The sequence below is a fragment of the Oryctolagus cuniculus genome, chromosome 19 (genome assembly GCF_964237555.1).
Source record: "Oryctolagus cuniculus chromosome 19, mOryCun1.1, whole genome shotgun sequence".
In the NCBI taxonomy this organism is placed as follows: Eukaryota; Metazoa; Chordata; class Mammalia; order Lagomorpha; family Leporidae; genus Oryctolagus; species Oryctolagus cuniculus.
In genome coordinates this window covers 16898907-16915668 of record NC_091450.1, presented here as the reverse complement: position 1 = coordinate 16915668, position 16762 = coordinate 16898907, and the positions used below count along the sequence as shown (strand labels likewise).

The window sequence follows — 16762 nt, the reverse complement described above, 5'->3', positions numbered from 1 at the left end:
ACAAACAGCTAAAGATATAGACAGCTGGTCATTACAAAGGGTTTTTGGTAGTAGCAAAAGACTAGACAGTTGGGGCTGGTGCTGTGGCACAGTGGTTTAACGCCTGGCCTAAAGCACTGGCATCCATATGGGCGCCGGTTCGAGACCCAGCTGCTCTACTTCTGATCCAACTCTCTGCTATGGTCTGGGAAAGCAGAAGATGGTTCGAGTCCTTGGGCCCCTGCACCCATGTGGGAGACCCGGAAGAAGCTCCTGGCTTTGGATCGGCGTAGCTCTGGCTGTTGTGGCCAAGTAGGGAGTGAACCATTGAATGAAGACCTACCTCTCTCTCTTCTGCCTCTTCTCTGTGTAACTCTTTCAAATAAATAAAAAATCTTAAAAAAAAAAAAAAAGACAGTTTAACTCACTGGACACTAAATGGATACTTATTTAACTCTAGACTGGAACAATATACAGGTATAAAGAACATAGATCATCAGAGATATATGGTTCTGTTGGTTCACCCCCCAAATGACGTCTATGGCCAGAGCTATGCTGATCCGAAGCCAGGAGCCAGGTGCTTCCTCCTGATCTCCCACGTGGGTGCAGGTCCCCCCCCCCCAAAAAAAAAAAAGCAGAAGTACTTATAAGTAAACTACTGGTTTACAAGTGAGGGATGTTATAAACACTCATGTGCTAAGGTACGCACCAACTATTTTGGAAGAATATACAGGTAATTGATTCTGGGAAGGAAGGGGTTGAGAGATTGAATTGACTTTATAAACAGAAATGTTCTTAAGATTGTCATTTTTAAATTAAAAAGGGGAAACTTTCAAAATGTATGTTTTGTTTTTTGTCTTTTTTTTTTTTGGACAGGCAGAGTGGACAGTGAGCAAGAGAGACAGAAAGGAAGGTCTTCCTTTGCCGTTGGTTTACCCGCCAATGGCCGCCGCACTGCGCTAATCAGGAGCCAGGTGCTTATCCTGGTCTCCCATGGGGTGCAGGGCCCAAGCACTTGGGCCATCCTCCACTGCACTCCCGGGCCACAGCAGAGAGCTGGCCTGGAAGAGGGGCAACCGGGACAGAATCCGGCACCCTAACCAGGACTAGAACCCGGTGTGCCGGCGCCGCAAGGCGGAGGATTAACCTATTGAGCCGCGGTGCTGGCCAAAATGTATGTTTTTAAAAACTAAAATTCAAAAGCAAAATTAGTTGATTCAATGCTCATTGTTATGTTTGAATACCCTATAACTGAATGATCAAATGTTTTGAGAATCAACTAGTCAAATGCTGTTAATTCAAAATCAAGTCTGAAGACTACTGAAATAGTGAAAATTATAGAGTATATAAATTTGAAAATGCTTTTCAAGCATACAGTAATCACAGTGAACATACAGCAATCTGAGGAGAATCTGTGCTATTAAATGACATAATCCCAAGGATTCCCTGTTTAAAGAAAACGGGAGGGGTGGTCATTATCTGGTTTTCCTAGAGGTGCCTGTTGGAGGAAAAAAGGTGGACAGGCAGTTATAACAGTGAAATGGACATCAGCTTAATTAAAACTATAACATCTATTTGTTCATTTTCATAGGTAGCTTTATTTTGGTTTTAGAAAAATACATACAATAATCAGAACCTCAGTTCTTTTAAATAGTTTTAAATTAAAGTATGCAAGTGAGAGGACAATTCCACAGTCAGAACATCAACACTGCTTCATCAAGTAGTCGACAGGCATGTGGGCAGCAGTCGGCAGTGTGCAGGAATGGTAGCAATGGAGCGGGAGCAGCTCGGACAACACACAGGGGAGGGAGGGGCTGGATCTGCTCCCTTTAGTTTGAATTTGAGAAAGGAATTAAAGATCAACATATTCACATATCCTAAAAGCTACAGCTTTGGGTAAAACACTTGAATGTGGGGGCGGGGGTGGGGTGGGGTGGAGGTTCTCTAGGGGGTATGCTAATGGGGTATGCTAATAAGGTAACTGTGATCAAATCAATGTGGGGTTCGATGGATTTAGAGATGTTAGGATTCCCTGCAGTCACAGTTCAACTGGTAGCAGACCTAATGAAACTCAAGGGTTTTGGAGTATTTCCTAACTTCATTTATTTTGGATTAGACCCCTGCTTTCTCCTGAACATTGTTCTTAATGAATTCACAGTATCCAACAGTGTTTGCAGCTCCCTGACTTCTAGAGTTTGAGACACTGAGCAAGAAGGCGCAGGGACTGCCTGTTCCCACTGAGCCCTTCCCCGTGGTACAGTGACCCCGGGAGCTCACATCTTCCCCCACTGAAAAGTTCGGGGACTTTTCTAGGAACTGCAGTTGGTCAGTGCGCCAGCCAGAGGCCAGTTTGTCGTGGGATTTCCTGGGGGAGCTTAAAGGGACCTGCATGGCAGCACTGACGGCAAGCAGCTGCCTCCTTTCCTCGTGCTGTGCATTTGCCAAATAAGCAAAGCAGCGAGGCAAGCGTCATGAGCAACATCAGGCTTTGGCGTCTACAAACACCTGTCCGGGAGAGAGGCGAGAGGAAACGGGCAAGTCAGCAGCAGGGCTGAAGCTTCAATTAAGAGTAAGAGGAGAGAGATCGGTATTTCGTTCTCTGTTCATTGATCTCCTGCTTAGTTTTCTTGATGCAACTGAAGATCTCCTTAAACAGCGCCTTGTACTCCGGGGGTGTGGTGGTGGTGGGGGAGCCGACGGGCTCCGGCGGGACAGAGGCTGGCTCCCAGCTGCCAGCAGCGGGCTCAGGCTGGGCAGCCGTCGCCGCCAGGTCCTTGGCTGGGGCCCTGGAGGTCTGCACAGCCTTGTGCAGGAGTGAGTCCTGCTCCTGCTGGCACTTCTTCAGCAGCTCCTCGTACTTGACCTTCAGGGCGCTGTACTGCGTGTCCACCTCGTGCAGGAGGGAGATGCCCCTCTGCTTCACCGCCTTGGCCCGCCTGATGCAGGTCTCCTCGTGGCCCCTCACGAGGTCGCCCCCCGCCAAGCTGCTCAGGCCCGTGTCACTGCTGCTGCGCTTCAGGGGCTTCCTCGGGGCCTCGGGCACCGGCAGCAGCATCTCCTCCAGCAGGCTCTGGCCGGCCTCTCGGAAAGGAACAAACAGGGAGTCTGGCACGAGCCTCTCGATGCCGTTCACGAAAGGGTGCTCCGACTGCAGCATCTGCCGCATCTCGGCCACCTCAGCCTCCAGTTCCAGCGCCCGCGCCCGGTAGGCGTCTGTGGCCCCCAGCTGCTGCTCCAGCTCACTGTTCTCTTTCAGCACGAGCCCGTACTCCTCCTCCACCGTCACCCGCCTCTGCCGCTCCAGGCTCAGCTGTGCCTGCAACATGGCCACCGTCTTCTTCAAGTGCTCGTTTTCTTCTTCATCAGGGCTCTGCTGGCTTTGCAAGGAAGTGATCTTCTCGGCAAACACGTGGTCGTACACAAAGTGTCTACGGGGAGAACGTGAAGCAGTTATAACTCAGGTCAACTGAGAATGACAAGGGGCAGACTAGTGATGTTTTTTTCAGCTAAATTTTGCAGGGGAGCTGTGACAGTGCCTGAAGCCCATTCCACACTACAGCAGTGGCCCAAAGTGAAAGTGTGTGAAGCAAACACAGGTTTGTGCCTTTTTTAAAAAGACTTATTTATTTGAAAGGCAGAGAGGGAGAGGGAGAGGGAGGGGGAGGGGGAGGGGAGGGGGAGGGGGAAGAGGGAAAGAGGGAAAGAGGGAAAAAGGGAGAGGGAAAGAGGGAGAGGGAGGGAAAGAGGGAGGGGGGAGGGGGAGAAGGAGGGGAGAGGGAGGGGATAGGGAGAGGGGAGAGGGAGAGAGGGAGGGAGAGGTCTTCCATCCGCTGGTTCACTTCCTAAATGGCCGCAACGGCTGCAGCTGAGCTGATCTGAAGCCAGGTACCTGGAGCCCCTTCCAGGTCTCCCACATGGGTGCAGGGGCCAAGGACTTGGACCATCTTCCACTGTTTTCCCAGGCCATACCAGAGAGCTAGATGGGAAGTGGAGCAGCCAGAACTTAAACTGGTGCCCATGAGATGCCAACACTGAAGACAGTGGCTTTACCAGCTACACCACGGTGCCAGTACTCCCCTCCCTCTTTTTTTTTTTTTTTTAAACATTAAAAGTAGCACAGAGCATCTATTCCTAAGAACCAACAGCAAGGCAGCCACCTCAGAAGGAAATGGCGCAGTGGTCCTCAGTCTCGGCTGCAGATCAGAATCACAGGGCAGCCTTAAAAAATACCGATGCCTGTGTCCTACCCCATCAACTCTGACCTACTTGCCTGGTACCTGGTGTTGAGTTTTTAAAGTAGGGCAGGTGTTAAAGAACAGCAATTCCGTGTTAGAGCACCCATCCAAGTCCTGGCTCCTTCAATCCCCATCCAGTTCTGCTAATGCCTCTGGGAAGGTAGTGGAAGATGACCAAAGTACTTGGGTCCCTGTCTCCCATGTTGGGGACCGGGGCTCCTGGCTTCAGCCTAGCTGCAACTGTCGCGGCCACTAGTGAGTGAACCAGTGGGTGGAAAATCTGCCACCTCATGTCACTCTTTCAAATAAATAAATCATCAAATAAGCAAACAACAACAACAAAACAACTATTGAAGTGATTGCTAACATGCAGCTAAGGTTGGGAACCATTGCTGAAGTGATTTCTAACCAGGAATGAACAGGAGAATCGCTGGGGTAGTTTCTGACCCACACCTAGAAAATCGGATTTAGGCCCGGGGAATGCATTGCTGTTTGCATTCTGAAACACTACACCAGTGATCTGGGTACAGCCAAGGTTGAGAAGCATCAAATGACCCAGTTGGTCTCTCTTCTGTTTAGGTCTAGTCATTATCACTTATCTGCCTCTATTAGACTGAAAAACTCAAGAGGGCAGGAACTACATCTATTTTGGTCACCATTCTTCATGTCTGGCACAGCACCACCTAGGAACAGGGGGTAACTAAACAGTGCTTAAGGATTCAAACTCATAGCTCTGAATTATAAAGAGATTTCTTTAGGAAAAAACCTTCTGTTTGTCTAGAATTTTGTTTCACTGCAATTTCTTTTTGTCTTCACTTTAATGTGAGACACAACCCCTAAAACTGTGGTCTATCAGAAGAACTTACTTTAAGATTTAACATTTGTTAAAAATACTGAAATAAATGCTCTCAAGACTTTCAAAAATGAGATTCCACAGAATTAACTTACTAACACCCAGGAACTCTGGGATTTGTAGGCTTAAGTTCAAGCCACTAGTGGTCTAAGTACGACTCTTGCGAAAATGGTACTTTAATGACCCAGAGGCCCAGCTGTGTCAGTTACTCAGTCATTCCCTGTAGCTCTTACTGGCGGAGGTCATACAGCTCCTTCAGACAGGCAAAGCTGGGCGCCGACTTCTCCCGGTCACTTCTCCCCTGGCTCCTCCTCCCTTGGCCAGACGACTTCAGCTCCTCCACTTGGCTCTGAAGGTGATCGATGTTGGTTTGTAGGCACTCGATTGTTTCCGTCAGGCTGTGAGGAATACACAGAAGCCAATTTCTCCTTGTCATATTAAATTAAAGGTGAAAGCAGTGAGGAGAGATTAGCTGCTAGCCACTCAAACTGGCTTTTCTTAACTGAGAGAACTCCCTTGAATTTAGTCTCTGCTCTCCAAAAGAACTACATGAAGCCTTACCCCACACTGACCGACACTCACTACTGTTACCTTCTAGTTGTTTCTAATAAATGCCCCTTACAGCTCCCTCAACAGATTCCAGAAAATGCATTTACCTCAGGATCTTCTGCTGTGAGGCCTTGCTGTCAGCAACCAGCTTTTGATTAGTTTCTTCCAGCTCCCTTGCTGTGACATCTAACTGCTCATAAACCTTTGCGTGCTGCTCATTCATTTGCCGTAGAAGCTCCACCTGCTTGGTCAGATACTGTAAGGGAAGATGATTGAGAACCAGGTGTCACACAGCCAATACCTGCAGTGTTCAACATTCCCTGCTTCTCTGACACCCACTCATGCAGGTGCGGGGGCAGGCACAGGGCTGCCACCTCGGGGCTCAGCATGCTCCTACCCAGAGGTTCCCTTGGCCTCATCTCAGGCATGGTTGACTGCATCATCGGCCACGTGGCAACTAAATCTAGCCCTTCTCTCCTGCCCAGAGGCTGATGGTTCTAACCCTCTAGTCCTGTGGATGGCTCATGCTGCAAAATCTAAGGCAGAACGAGGGACAGATATATATATATCCACATATATATCTTGTTAAACCACAGTTTATTTTACAAAAAGAACCATAAACCCCAATTAAACTATCTGTCTTCATGGGATTCGAGAATAGGCTAAGCCTTTATAATGCTTAAATCCCTCAGCATTGTCGCTCCCCCTCTTCGTGGAGGAACGACACAGGACCCTGCGCTGTTCTTTTGTCTGCTCGGCCCTCCCCGGGTTTGCTGCTGGTTCTTCCCGGGTTGGCTACTGTCCCTTCCACCTCCGTGGAAGGGCAGTTCCCCCTGGCTGCTTTCCCCACTTCCGCAGGGGAGCAGCACACCGCCGGCCGGCTCTCTCGGGGGCTGCACAGGTGTTCCCCTTAGGTGTTCCCCTTAGATGTTCCTGGTGCATGCCGTCTCTCTCCTCCTTTATAGTCCTCCTCTGCCAATCCCAACTCGGCTGCCCACACGCCGAGTACGCTGCTCTCCTCCAATCAGGAGCAAGTCCTACAGTTTATTGGTTGAACTGGAGGCAGCTGTGTAGAAGCTGTTTTCTTCTCTCCCAGCGCCATATTGTGGGAGAGCAGGTGCATAGAATAAGTCTTAATTCCAGTAACAGTCTAGTCCGAGCTGCTCCCCACAGATCCCCCTTTCTTTTTATTTTTTGGCGTTGATACGCGCCTGTCTTCGGTGTCCCGCGGCACACACTCTGCTCTACTTGCTAGAGTTGCCACAGGTTCTTACAAGTCCTATCAATCAGGCAAACCGAATCCGGGTCCTCTCTTCGCCATGTTGTGAGGAGGTTTTTAGGCGCTGATACGTGCCTGTCTTCGGTGACCTGCGGCTCATACTCTGGTCGAGCCGCCTGCTGGTGCTTACTGCCTTACTAATCAGGCAGACCGAATCCAAGCTCTCTCATTGCCATGTTGAGGGGAGGCTTTATTTTTCTCTATATCTCCGGGCATTCCTATCTCTCCCATTTTACGTCTGTCTACCAACATTCCTTTTTCTTTTATTTTACTTCTAAAACTTCTGTTTCTCTTATCCCTGCGGCTTCCCGGCGCCCGCCCCGAGGCTGCTTCTCGGCGGCTTCCCGGCTGAGCTGCTTCAGCCCGCTTCTCTCTTCTGCGCGGCTTCGCGGCTCTGCGCGGCTCGGCTTCGCGCGCACACTCCGCGGTCTCCGCGCTAGCCCCGCGTTCCCTATCTACTTGTGCCCCGTGCTCTCTCTGCACACGGCGGCTTCCGCGAGTCACACAGCGTAGCTTACGTCTCCGCCACTAGCATTCAATCCAAGTTCCCCGGGCTAACCTGGCGAATTCAACCCAGCTCACGTCTCCGCCCCACGATTTGGCTTCCCGTCCTTTGCTCCCCGGGCTAATCAGACGGATCCCAACCGGGCTTACGTTTCCGCTTCTGGTTTTAACTTTTCGCCCCCTATTCCCAGGCTAACTTGAGAATCCCAAAGTGGCTTTCGTTTCCGCCTCGGCCTGCCCCCCGCGGCTTCAATTTCCCTAACATTTTTCTCTACCAGGTATGTTTCCCTAAGTTTTCTTCCAACAATACTCCTCCCTCATTTCTCCTGGCCTCTCCCCACAGTCCGCATCCGAGTCTGTTTGTTCTAGCTTTCACTTTCGCTTTCGACCTTAGAGATTTCTCCCAACTTCCCCCCGTAGTCCGTATCTGAGTCTATGCCTAGGCTTTCAATAGCTTCTTCCGGCACCTTTTTCGTCCGGCTTTTCCCTAGGCTGTTTGCTAGTCTCTCTCTCCGGCATTTTCCACTTCTTCCCGTTTCCTCCCTCCTAAGTTTCCTATCCGTCCTAAGTTTCCTATCCGTCCTAGGTTTCCTAATTCGTCCTGGGTTTCCTATCCGAGTCACGGCACCATTATGTCGCTCCCCCTCTTCGTGGAGGAACGACACAGGACCCTGCGCTGTTCTTTTGTCTGCTCGGCCCTCCCCGGGTTTGCTGCTGGTTCTTCCCGGGTTGGCTACTGTCCCTTCCACCTCCGTGGAAGGGCAGTTCCCCCTGGCCGCTTTCCCCACTTCCGCAGGGGAGCAGCACACCGCCGGCCGGCTCTCTCGGGGGCTGCACAGGTGTTCCCCTTAGGTGTTCCCCTTAGATGTTCCCGGTGCATGCCGTCTCTCTCCTCCTTTATAGTCCTCCTCTGCCAATCCCAACTCGGCTGCCCACACGCCGAGTACGCTGCTCTCCTCCAATCAGGAGCAAGTCCTACAGTTTATTGGTTGAACTGGAGGCAGCTGTGTAGAAGCTGTTTTCTTCTCTCCCAGCGCCATATTGTGGGAGAGCAGGTGCATAGAATAAGTCTTAATTCCAGTAACAGTCTAGTCCGAGCTGCTCCCCACAAGCATCCCTGGTGCACCAAGAGGTTGGCCCAATTTTACAAAGCATGTAAATTGCATAAAGTTAATATTCAACAGGAAAATCTAAAATGACATGATAATTCTTCAAGAGAAAATGCCCAGGGGCTGGCACTGTGGCATAGTGGGTAAAGACAACCCCTGTGGTGCCTGCATCCCATATGGGCGCCGGTTCGAGTCCCGGCTGCTCTACTTTCAATCCAGCTCTCTGCTATGGCCTGGGAAAGCAGTAGAAGATGACCCAAGTTCTTAGGCCCCCGTACCCACGTAGAAGACCCAGAAGAATCTCCTGGGTCCTGGCTTTGGATCAGTGCAGCTCCAGCCATTGTGGCCAACTGTGAAGTGAACCAGTGGATGAAAGACCCCCCCACCCCGCCTCTCTGTAACTCTGCATTTCAAATAAATAAAAAAATCTTAAAAAAAAAAAAAAGATTCTGTCTCTCTCTCTCACTGAGAGAGAAAACACCTGGAACATGCGATCAAAACTTGAGCAAAAATATGCTTTCCAGAAATAAGCAAGCCCAAAGTGAAAGATTTTAGATGATTTTCACTTGAAAAATAAATCAATTGTTTCTGAGTGAGGCAATCTGGATGAAAAGTTCGTTGATTTCACCAGAAATATCTTAGCTTAACACGTGCCAAAGCGCTGTCATTTTTGATTCTGTCAGAACGTAAACACTACTCTACTCCCTGAGTGTTTCCCCAGCCTACTTAGGTTGGCCCTGCTTATGAGATGTTCAAGGAAGAGGAGGAATAATCTCAGTAACATCTCGACCCCTCCCCACCTGACTCTCCCTGACAGTACTGAAACGGCACATGGTCCCTGAAACTTTCATAGTATGCTCTGGTCACAACTATAGAGAGGAAAAACCTGGCTTGAAGCATTACTGATGCTCATGAGACTATAAAGGGCCGATGACTTCAAAAAACACTGTTCCTGGCCGGCGCTGTGGCTCACTAGGCTAATCCTCCACTTGCGGCACCGGCACCCCAGGTTCTAGTCCTGGTTGGGGCACCAGTTCTGTCCCGGTTGCTCCTCTTCCAGTCCAGCTCTATGCTGTGGCCCAGGAGTGCAGTGGAGGATGGCCCGGGGACTTGGGCCCCTGCGCCCACGTGGGAGACCAGGAGGGGGCACCTAGCTCCTGGCTTCGGATCAGCATAGTTCCATCCGTGGCGGCCATTTGGGGAGTGAACCATGGGAAGGAAGACCTTTCTCTGTCTCTCTCTCTCTGTCTTACTCTGCCTGTCAAAACAAAACAAAACAAAACAAAACAAAACAAAACAAAACAAAACAAAACCACTCTTCCTGAGGCTTTTTACACAACCACATGAGTATTTGCAGAGCTAACTCCTTTGAAGAACGGGATACAAGTCATTCAGTGGGCTCTTAGTTATGTGAACAAAGCACACACAGGTTAAACATCTTAAATTCAAAAATGCAAAATGTCCCCAAATCGGAAACTTTTTGAGCAGTGACACTACCCAAAAAGGTTTCCATTTTGAGGCATTTCAGATTTTGGATTCTGAATTAGGGATGCTCAACTGGTAGTAAGTATCCCAAATCTTAAAAATTCCAAAATCAAAAGCACTTCTGATCTTACTTAAGGGATTTTTACTTCAGGGATACACAACCTGTTTGGACTTTTTCCAAACTTCGTTACAAAACTTGGTGGCCATGTGTTGAGCAAATGCTTAGCCTCTCTATAACGTCAACCTTCTCATCTGAAAATCTTAGGAGCCAAGTGTTTTGGAAAATTCTTTGTGTTTTGGAAAGACAACGTGGCATTCAGTGTACATCTGGTAACCTCCACTGTGAGGACTGGACAGCACCCTGCCGTCCGTGGAGCACTGACACTTCTGCGTCACAGAGTAGGAATAAGGATAAACAGCGTCACATCAGTTCAGCTGGCAAATAAATCTGCTGCAAACTTCAGGAAAAAAGGCTTGGTTCGGAGGGCTTTTTGGGTTTGGAATTAATACTGAGGGGCTGTGTGTGGATCTGTTCGCAGCTCCCATGTAGAACTGCAGGATGAAATGAGATAGGTGAGCACGCTGCTTCCTGCTTTTCCTTCACTGCCTCAGCCTCTCTAGGTCCCCTGGAAATGGGCCGCCATTGCTTCTCGGCCTTTTGGATAAGATCAAGTGTGGAAATGCACCACTAATTTTTCTGGGGAAGCTATTCCAGAATTGTAGGAGTAGGCCTTCAACCCTGCCCACTGCCTATCAATGCCATGTTAGCTTTCCATCACTGATGGGAATTTGTTCAATCTCTTAGGAATACTGGAGTGGTAAAAAGGCTTAATTCACAGAAATATACAAAGGGTCTTCAAAAAGTTTATGGAAACTGCATGTTCCCTTTGAATTTCATTTTCCACGTAATTATATATAACAGCTGCAGGGGTTGGCACTGCAGAACAGTAGGCTAAGCCCAGACCCCTGATCAAGAAGGCAAATTTGAGTCACATCTCCTGCTTCTTAGCTAAAAAATAAAAAATTAAAAAAAATTATTTTCTCAAAAGACTGGTGTCACAGATTGATTTTTGTGACAATCAAGCAGGATCTACCTAATCTGGTCACAATTTTTGCCAACCCAGATATGCTTGCCCACGGCATGGTACCCCCCGTCATGACCCGAGAACAGCTGCCCGATGGGATCCTCTCTCGGCTGCAGAACTAACTCCTGGTACTTTTTCCATCCTTTTGAGAAAAGGAATCACTTCTGGAACAAGATTCCCCTGTGTGAATAATCTCAAAAGCACAATATCCACTCTCATGCCTCTCGGGTTGATCATGTGGGGTCCTCATGGGTTGAACCCCAATTCTTGTTAATTTGAGGCAGAACTGGGTTTCACTGTAGAGATCCTCCTGGTTGGCCCCTTCAGGGGGTTTTGGTTGTAGTACACTCTGATTTCTGGCATACGAAACCTAGTCTAGGGTCTGTTACAACTTGCTTTGCTCACACGGTGCATGTCACTGTTGGGGAACGAGGAGGCAATCCTAAGTGGAAGTAACTGATTTCCTATCCCCCAAAGCCTGAGGCAAGCCTTCAGGCTCATCCTCTGCCATGTGGAAATGAAGGCACAAATGGTGGAGCCCAGACTAGTTTTCCAGGAACACGGAATACAGGAAAACAAGGAATGGTTTTTCTTTCTCTCAGCCACAAGGAAACCTAGTTCAGCCAAAGTCTTTCTCAAACCCAGTTGGGGCAATTTCCACCTGGGCAAATATTGGCTACTATACATAACCAGGGACAGTGTCATAGATTTTGTTATGTTCATTCATTCTTCTAAAATTTATTTTATTTATTTGAAAGGCAGAGAGAGACAGAGAAATAAGAGGCGGCAGAGATCTCCCATCCACTGGTTCATTTCCCAAATGCATGCAACAACCAGGGAAGGACCAGGCTGAAGCCAGGAGCCCAGAACTCAAACTGGGTCTCCCACATGGGTGACAGGGACCCAGGTACTCAAGCTGTCACCTGTTGCCTCTCACAGTGCACATTAGCAGGAAACTGCAATGGACAGAGAGGTGGGATTTGAACCCAGGTAACTCTGATATGGGATGTGTGAGACCCAAACAGCAACGTAACCATTATGCCAAATGCCCATCCCTCACTCCCCATTCTTCACTTTGGATTTATATAACTGAAAAAATAACCTTTCAATCAAGATGATTCAGAATGGAGAACCTCTTTTACCTCTATTATTTTATTTATTTATTTATTTTTTTACTCATAATCCCAACTGGGCTGGTATCCAAGCTTTTCCAAATACCTTACTAACTCCAGGGGAACAGATTAACAGTTTTGGAAAAGGCCTACCAGGAGGCTGAATGGCTCTGTGGGCTGAATCCAAACACTCCTGCTGATAAGAAGATTCCTGGGACTATGCCTGCCCCACATGATCAACAAAACTCAATCACTATAAAGAATGCCTGATACGCAAAAAGGAGTACCAGCACAAAAATTATGTAACGTTGGCCGGCGCCGCGGCTCAATAGGGTAATCCTCCACCTTGCGGCACTGGCACACTGGGTTCTAGTCCCGGTCGGGGTGCCGGATTCTGTCCCGGTTGCCCCTCTTCCAGGCCAGCTCTCTGCTGTGGCCAGGGAGTGCAGTGGAGGATGGCCCAAGTGCTTGGGCCCTGCACTCCAGGAGAAGCACCTGGCTCCTGCCTTCGGATCAGCGCGGTGCGCTGGCTGCAGCACGCCGGCCGAGGCGGCCATTGGAGGGTGAACCAACAGCAAAGGAAGACCTTTCTCTCTGTCTCTCTCTCTCTCACTGTCCACTCTGCCTGTCAAAAAAAAACAAAAAAACAAAAAAACAAAAAAACAAAAAAACAAAAAACAAAAAACAAAACAAAACAAAACAACTATGTAACGTCTTTGTGGTACGTATATTATGCATTTGTACGCGCTATATGTTGTGTCTCCCTGGTAAAATTTTCTAAAGAATTCTTTTTTTTCGAAGATTTATTTATTTATTTGAAAGAGTTACACAGAGAGAGAAGGAGAGGCAGAGAAAGAGAGAGAGAGAGAGAGAGACAGACGTCTTCCATCCACTAGTTCACTCTCCAAATGGCCCCAATGGCCAGAGTTGAGCTAATACGAAGCCAGGAGTCGGTGCTATGACGTAGTGGGTAAACCTGCTGCCTGTAGTGCCAGCATCCCATATGGGCGCCAGTTCAAGTCCCCGCTGCTCCACTTCCTGCTATGACCTGGGAAAGTAATAGAAGATGGCCCAAGTCCTTAGGCCCCTGTACCTGCGCAGGAGACCCAGAAGAAGCTCCTGGCTCCTGGCTCCGGATAGGTGCAGCTCTGGCCGTTGCAGCCAATTGGAGAGTGAACCAGCGGTTGGAAAACTTCTCTCTCTCTCTGTATCTCTCTTCTCTATATGTAACTCTTTCAAATAAATAAATAAAGCTTTAAAAAAAAAAAAAAAGAATTCTTGTGGCCGGCGCTGTAGCATAGCAGGTAAAGCCTCCACCAGCAGTGCTGGCATCCCATATGGGCGCTGGTTCAAGGCCTGGCTGCTCCACTTCTGATCCAGCTCTCCTCTATGGCCTGGAAAAGCAGTACATAGTGGCCCAAGTCCTTGGGCCCCTGTTCCCACAAGGGAGACCTGGAAGAAGCTCCTGGCTTCAGCCTGGCCCAGCCCCAGCTGTTGTGAACCAGTGGATGGGAGATGACTGACCTCTCTATCTTCACCTTTTAAATAAATAATCTTAAAAAAATTTCTTGGGGGCCAGTGGCACTGTGGTGTAGCGAGTAAAGCTGCCACCTATGACACCCGCATCCCACATGGGCGCTAGCTAGTTCAAGTCCCAGCTGCTCTACTTCCCATCCAGCTCCTTGCTAATAGCCTAGGAAAAGCAGAAGATGGCCAAAGTGTCATGTGGGAGACCAGGATGAAGTTCCTGGCTCCTGGCCTAGCCCTGGCCATTGCAGCCATTTGGGGAGTGAACCAGCAGATGGAAGACTTCTCTCCCTATCTCTGTAACTTCATCTTTCAAATAAATAAATATTTTAAAAAAATCCTTTTGGCCGACGCCACTACTCACTTGGCTAATCCTCCACCTGCGGCGCTGGCACCCCGGGTTCTAGTCCCGGTTGGGGCGCCGGATTCTGTCCCAGTTGCTCCTCTTCCAGGCCAGCTCTCTGCTGTGGCCCAGGAAGGCAGTGGAGGATGGCCCAAGTGCTTGGGCCCTGTACCGCATGGCAGACCAGGAGGAAGCTCCTGGCTTTGGATCAGTGCAGCGCGCTGGCCTTAGCAGCCAATTGGGGGGGGGGGGGGGGTTTGAACCAATGGAAAAAGGAAGATCTTTCTCTCTGTCTCTCTAACTCTGCCTGTCCAAAAAAAAAAAAAAAAAAAAAAATCCTTTTATTTATCTGAGAGGCAGAGAGAGACAGAGGAGCTCCCCTCCCATTTGCTGGTTTACTCCCTGAATGCCTAGAACAGTAAGCGTGGGCCAAGCTGAAGCTGGGAACTGGGAGCTGATTCTGGGTCTCCCATGTGGGTGGCAGCGAGCCAAGTACTTACTTGAGCCATCACCTGCTGCCTCCCTGGGTGCACATAAGCAGGAAGCTAGAGTCAGGAGCAGACTTGGAACTTGAACCCTGGCACTTTGTGATATGGGTTGTGGGCATCCCAAGCGGCATCTTAACTGCTAAGCCAAATGCTTGCCAAAAATTCTACATCTTATTGGCTTACATATAAATGAGCAGTCACATAAACTAAAACTGTTAAGTTAACCTAAATACCTTTGAGTTCACATGATTTAAATAAATCTGAAAAATAAGTCTGAGCTGTTTTAAAGTTGTTTAAGAAAAAGAGAGAGAGATAAAGATGTTTTAAGAATTATTAGCATACATTTCTGCCTGGGTTTGCTGGCCAGGCAGCTACCTTTTATTAAATGTCTGTGATCACAAAGGTATAATTTTCACCTAAGAGTAAACTGTGCAGATAAAAGCATAATGTAACGCTCATTCCTCCCTTGCAGCAAGAACAAAAATTTAGCTTTTGGGGATTTTTCTTGATAAGAAAATAATTTAAAATGATCATAATATTTCAGTTTCCATAAGTATTCCAAATATACTTTAAAAATAAACTGAGCAAATATAAATGAAATAAATGTGTCTAAATATAATTCAGGTGCTCTTGGCTTAAGTTCTATATGACAATATGTTGGGGATGGGGCCGGCGCCGTGGCTCACTTGGTTAATCCTCCGCCTGCGATGCCGGCATCCCATATGGGCACCGGTTCTAGTCCAGTCCAGCTCTCTGCTGTGGCCGAGAGGGCAGTGGAGGATGGCCCAAAAGCTTGGGCCCCTGCACCCGCGTGGGAGACCAGGAAGAGGCACCTGACTCCTGGCTTCGGATCAGTGCAATGCCAGCCGTGGCAGCCATTTGGGGGAGTGAACCAATGGAAGGAAGACCTTTCTCTCTCTCTCTCTCTGTCTAAAACTCTACCTGTCAAATAAAAAAAAAATATGTTGGGGCTGGGGCTGTGGCAAAGCAGGTTAAGCTGCCATCTGCAGTGCTGGCATCCCATATGGGCACTAGTCCAAGTTCCGGCTGTTCACTTCCAATCCAGCTCCCTGCTAATGTGCCTGGGAAAGCAGTGGAGGATGGCCCAAGTCTCCTATACCTACATAAGAGGCCTGGAAGAAACTTCTGGCTTCAGCCTGGCCCAGTCCTGGCTGTTGCAGCCATTTGGAGAGTGAATCAGCGAATGGAAAATCTCTGTCCCTCTCCCACTGTCTCAGCAATTCTGACTTTTTTTTTTTAAAGGTGGGGGGTGCTATGGTGCAAAGCCCTTGCCTGCACACCAACATTCCATATGGGCTCTGGTTTGAGTCCTGGCTGCTCCACTTCAGATCCAGCTCTCTGCTTATGCACCTGGGAAAGCAAAGCAGCAGAGGATGGCCCAAGTCCTTGGGCCCCTGCACCCATGTGGGCTACCTGGAAGAAGCTCCTGGCTTTGGACTGGCTCAGCTCCAGCCACTGGGGCAATGTGGATAGTGAACCAGCGGATGAAAGACCTCTTTCTTTCTCTCTCTGCAACTCTTTCAAATAAATACAATAAATCTTTTTTAAAAAAGACAATATAATATGCTTGACATGTTTTCATAAATTGTTAGTATATGACAATTCAAGGCTGCTTTAAAGTTACTAAGAATATTCTACTTAAAAAGACAACATTTTTAGATTCAAGAGGAATTTTACATAATTTTGTCCTGAAATAAAACAGCTGTATTAGTCTAGAACGGTAACAAAGACGGGGCAAAACTAAAGACATAAGCATGTCACAGAGGGTCTGAGCAGATCATGCAAGGTTTATGAAGAACAAATCTTAGGAAAACTTTGTATATGATCAAGATAGCTATAATTAGAAAAATTTTTGCAATTCCCTGCAAATCAAATATTAATCCACTGATTTAAAACCAGAAGCTCTTATTTTTAAAGCAACAGGCTTTCTTGAAATATTGATCGGCTCTTGGTAAAAGAAAGGAGTTTTGATTTTTAATTCTGAAATGCTTAGTTTTCCTTCCATCTTCTGAATTGCAGCTTTTCCTTTTATAGTTTCCATGTAATTGTTGACTCACTCTTTCAAGTTTATGGTCAGCAACAGGGTTCTCCCCAGTCCAGACTCTGCTATTACAGTCTGACACTGAAAATGCTGCCTCAGAGGCCTAGACCCTGTAACCAGACAGCACTTCGTTTGTATTTTTAAGTCATGCA

At 48.1% G+C, this 16762-nt stretch overlaps 1 protein-coding gene across 3 annotated transcripts in view; it reads right to left on the bottom strand.

Annotated features, from left to right (window-relative positions):
* Positions 1-1553: 1553 nt before the first annotated feature.
* The window catches only part of CDR2 (cerebellar degeneration related protein 2), a 40213-nt gene continuing 25004 nt past the window's right edge, over positions 1554-16762 (bottom strand). For all 3 annotated transcript variants that reach the window (XM_070064583.1, XM_070064585.1, XM_070064584.1), the window contains 3 exons: positions 5724-5872; positions 5301-5465; positions 1554-3407 (listed from right to left, as the gene is read on the bottom strand). In XM_070064583.1, the coding sequence (XP_069920684.1) occupies positions 2543-3407; positions 5301-5465; positions 5724-5872 (1179 nt within the window). In that variant the 3' untranslated portion in view covers positions 1554-2542. The remainder of the gene's footprint in view (positions 3408-5300; positions 5466-5723; positions 5873-16762) is intronic.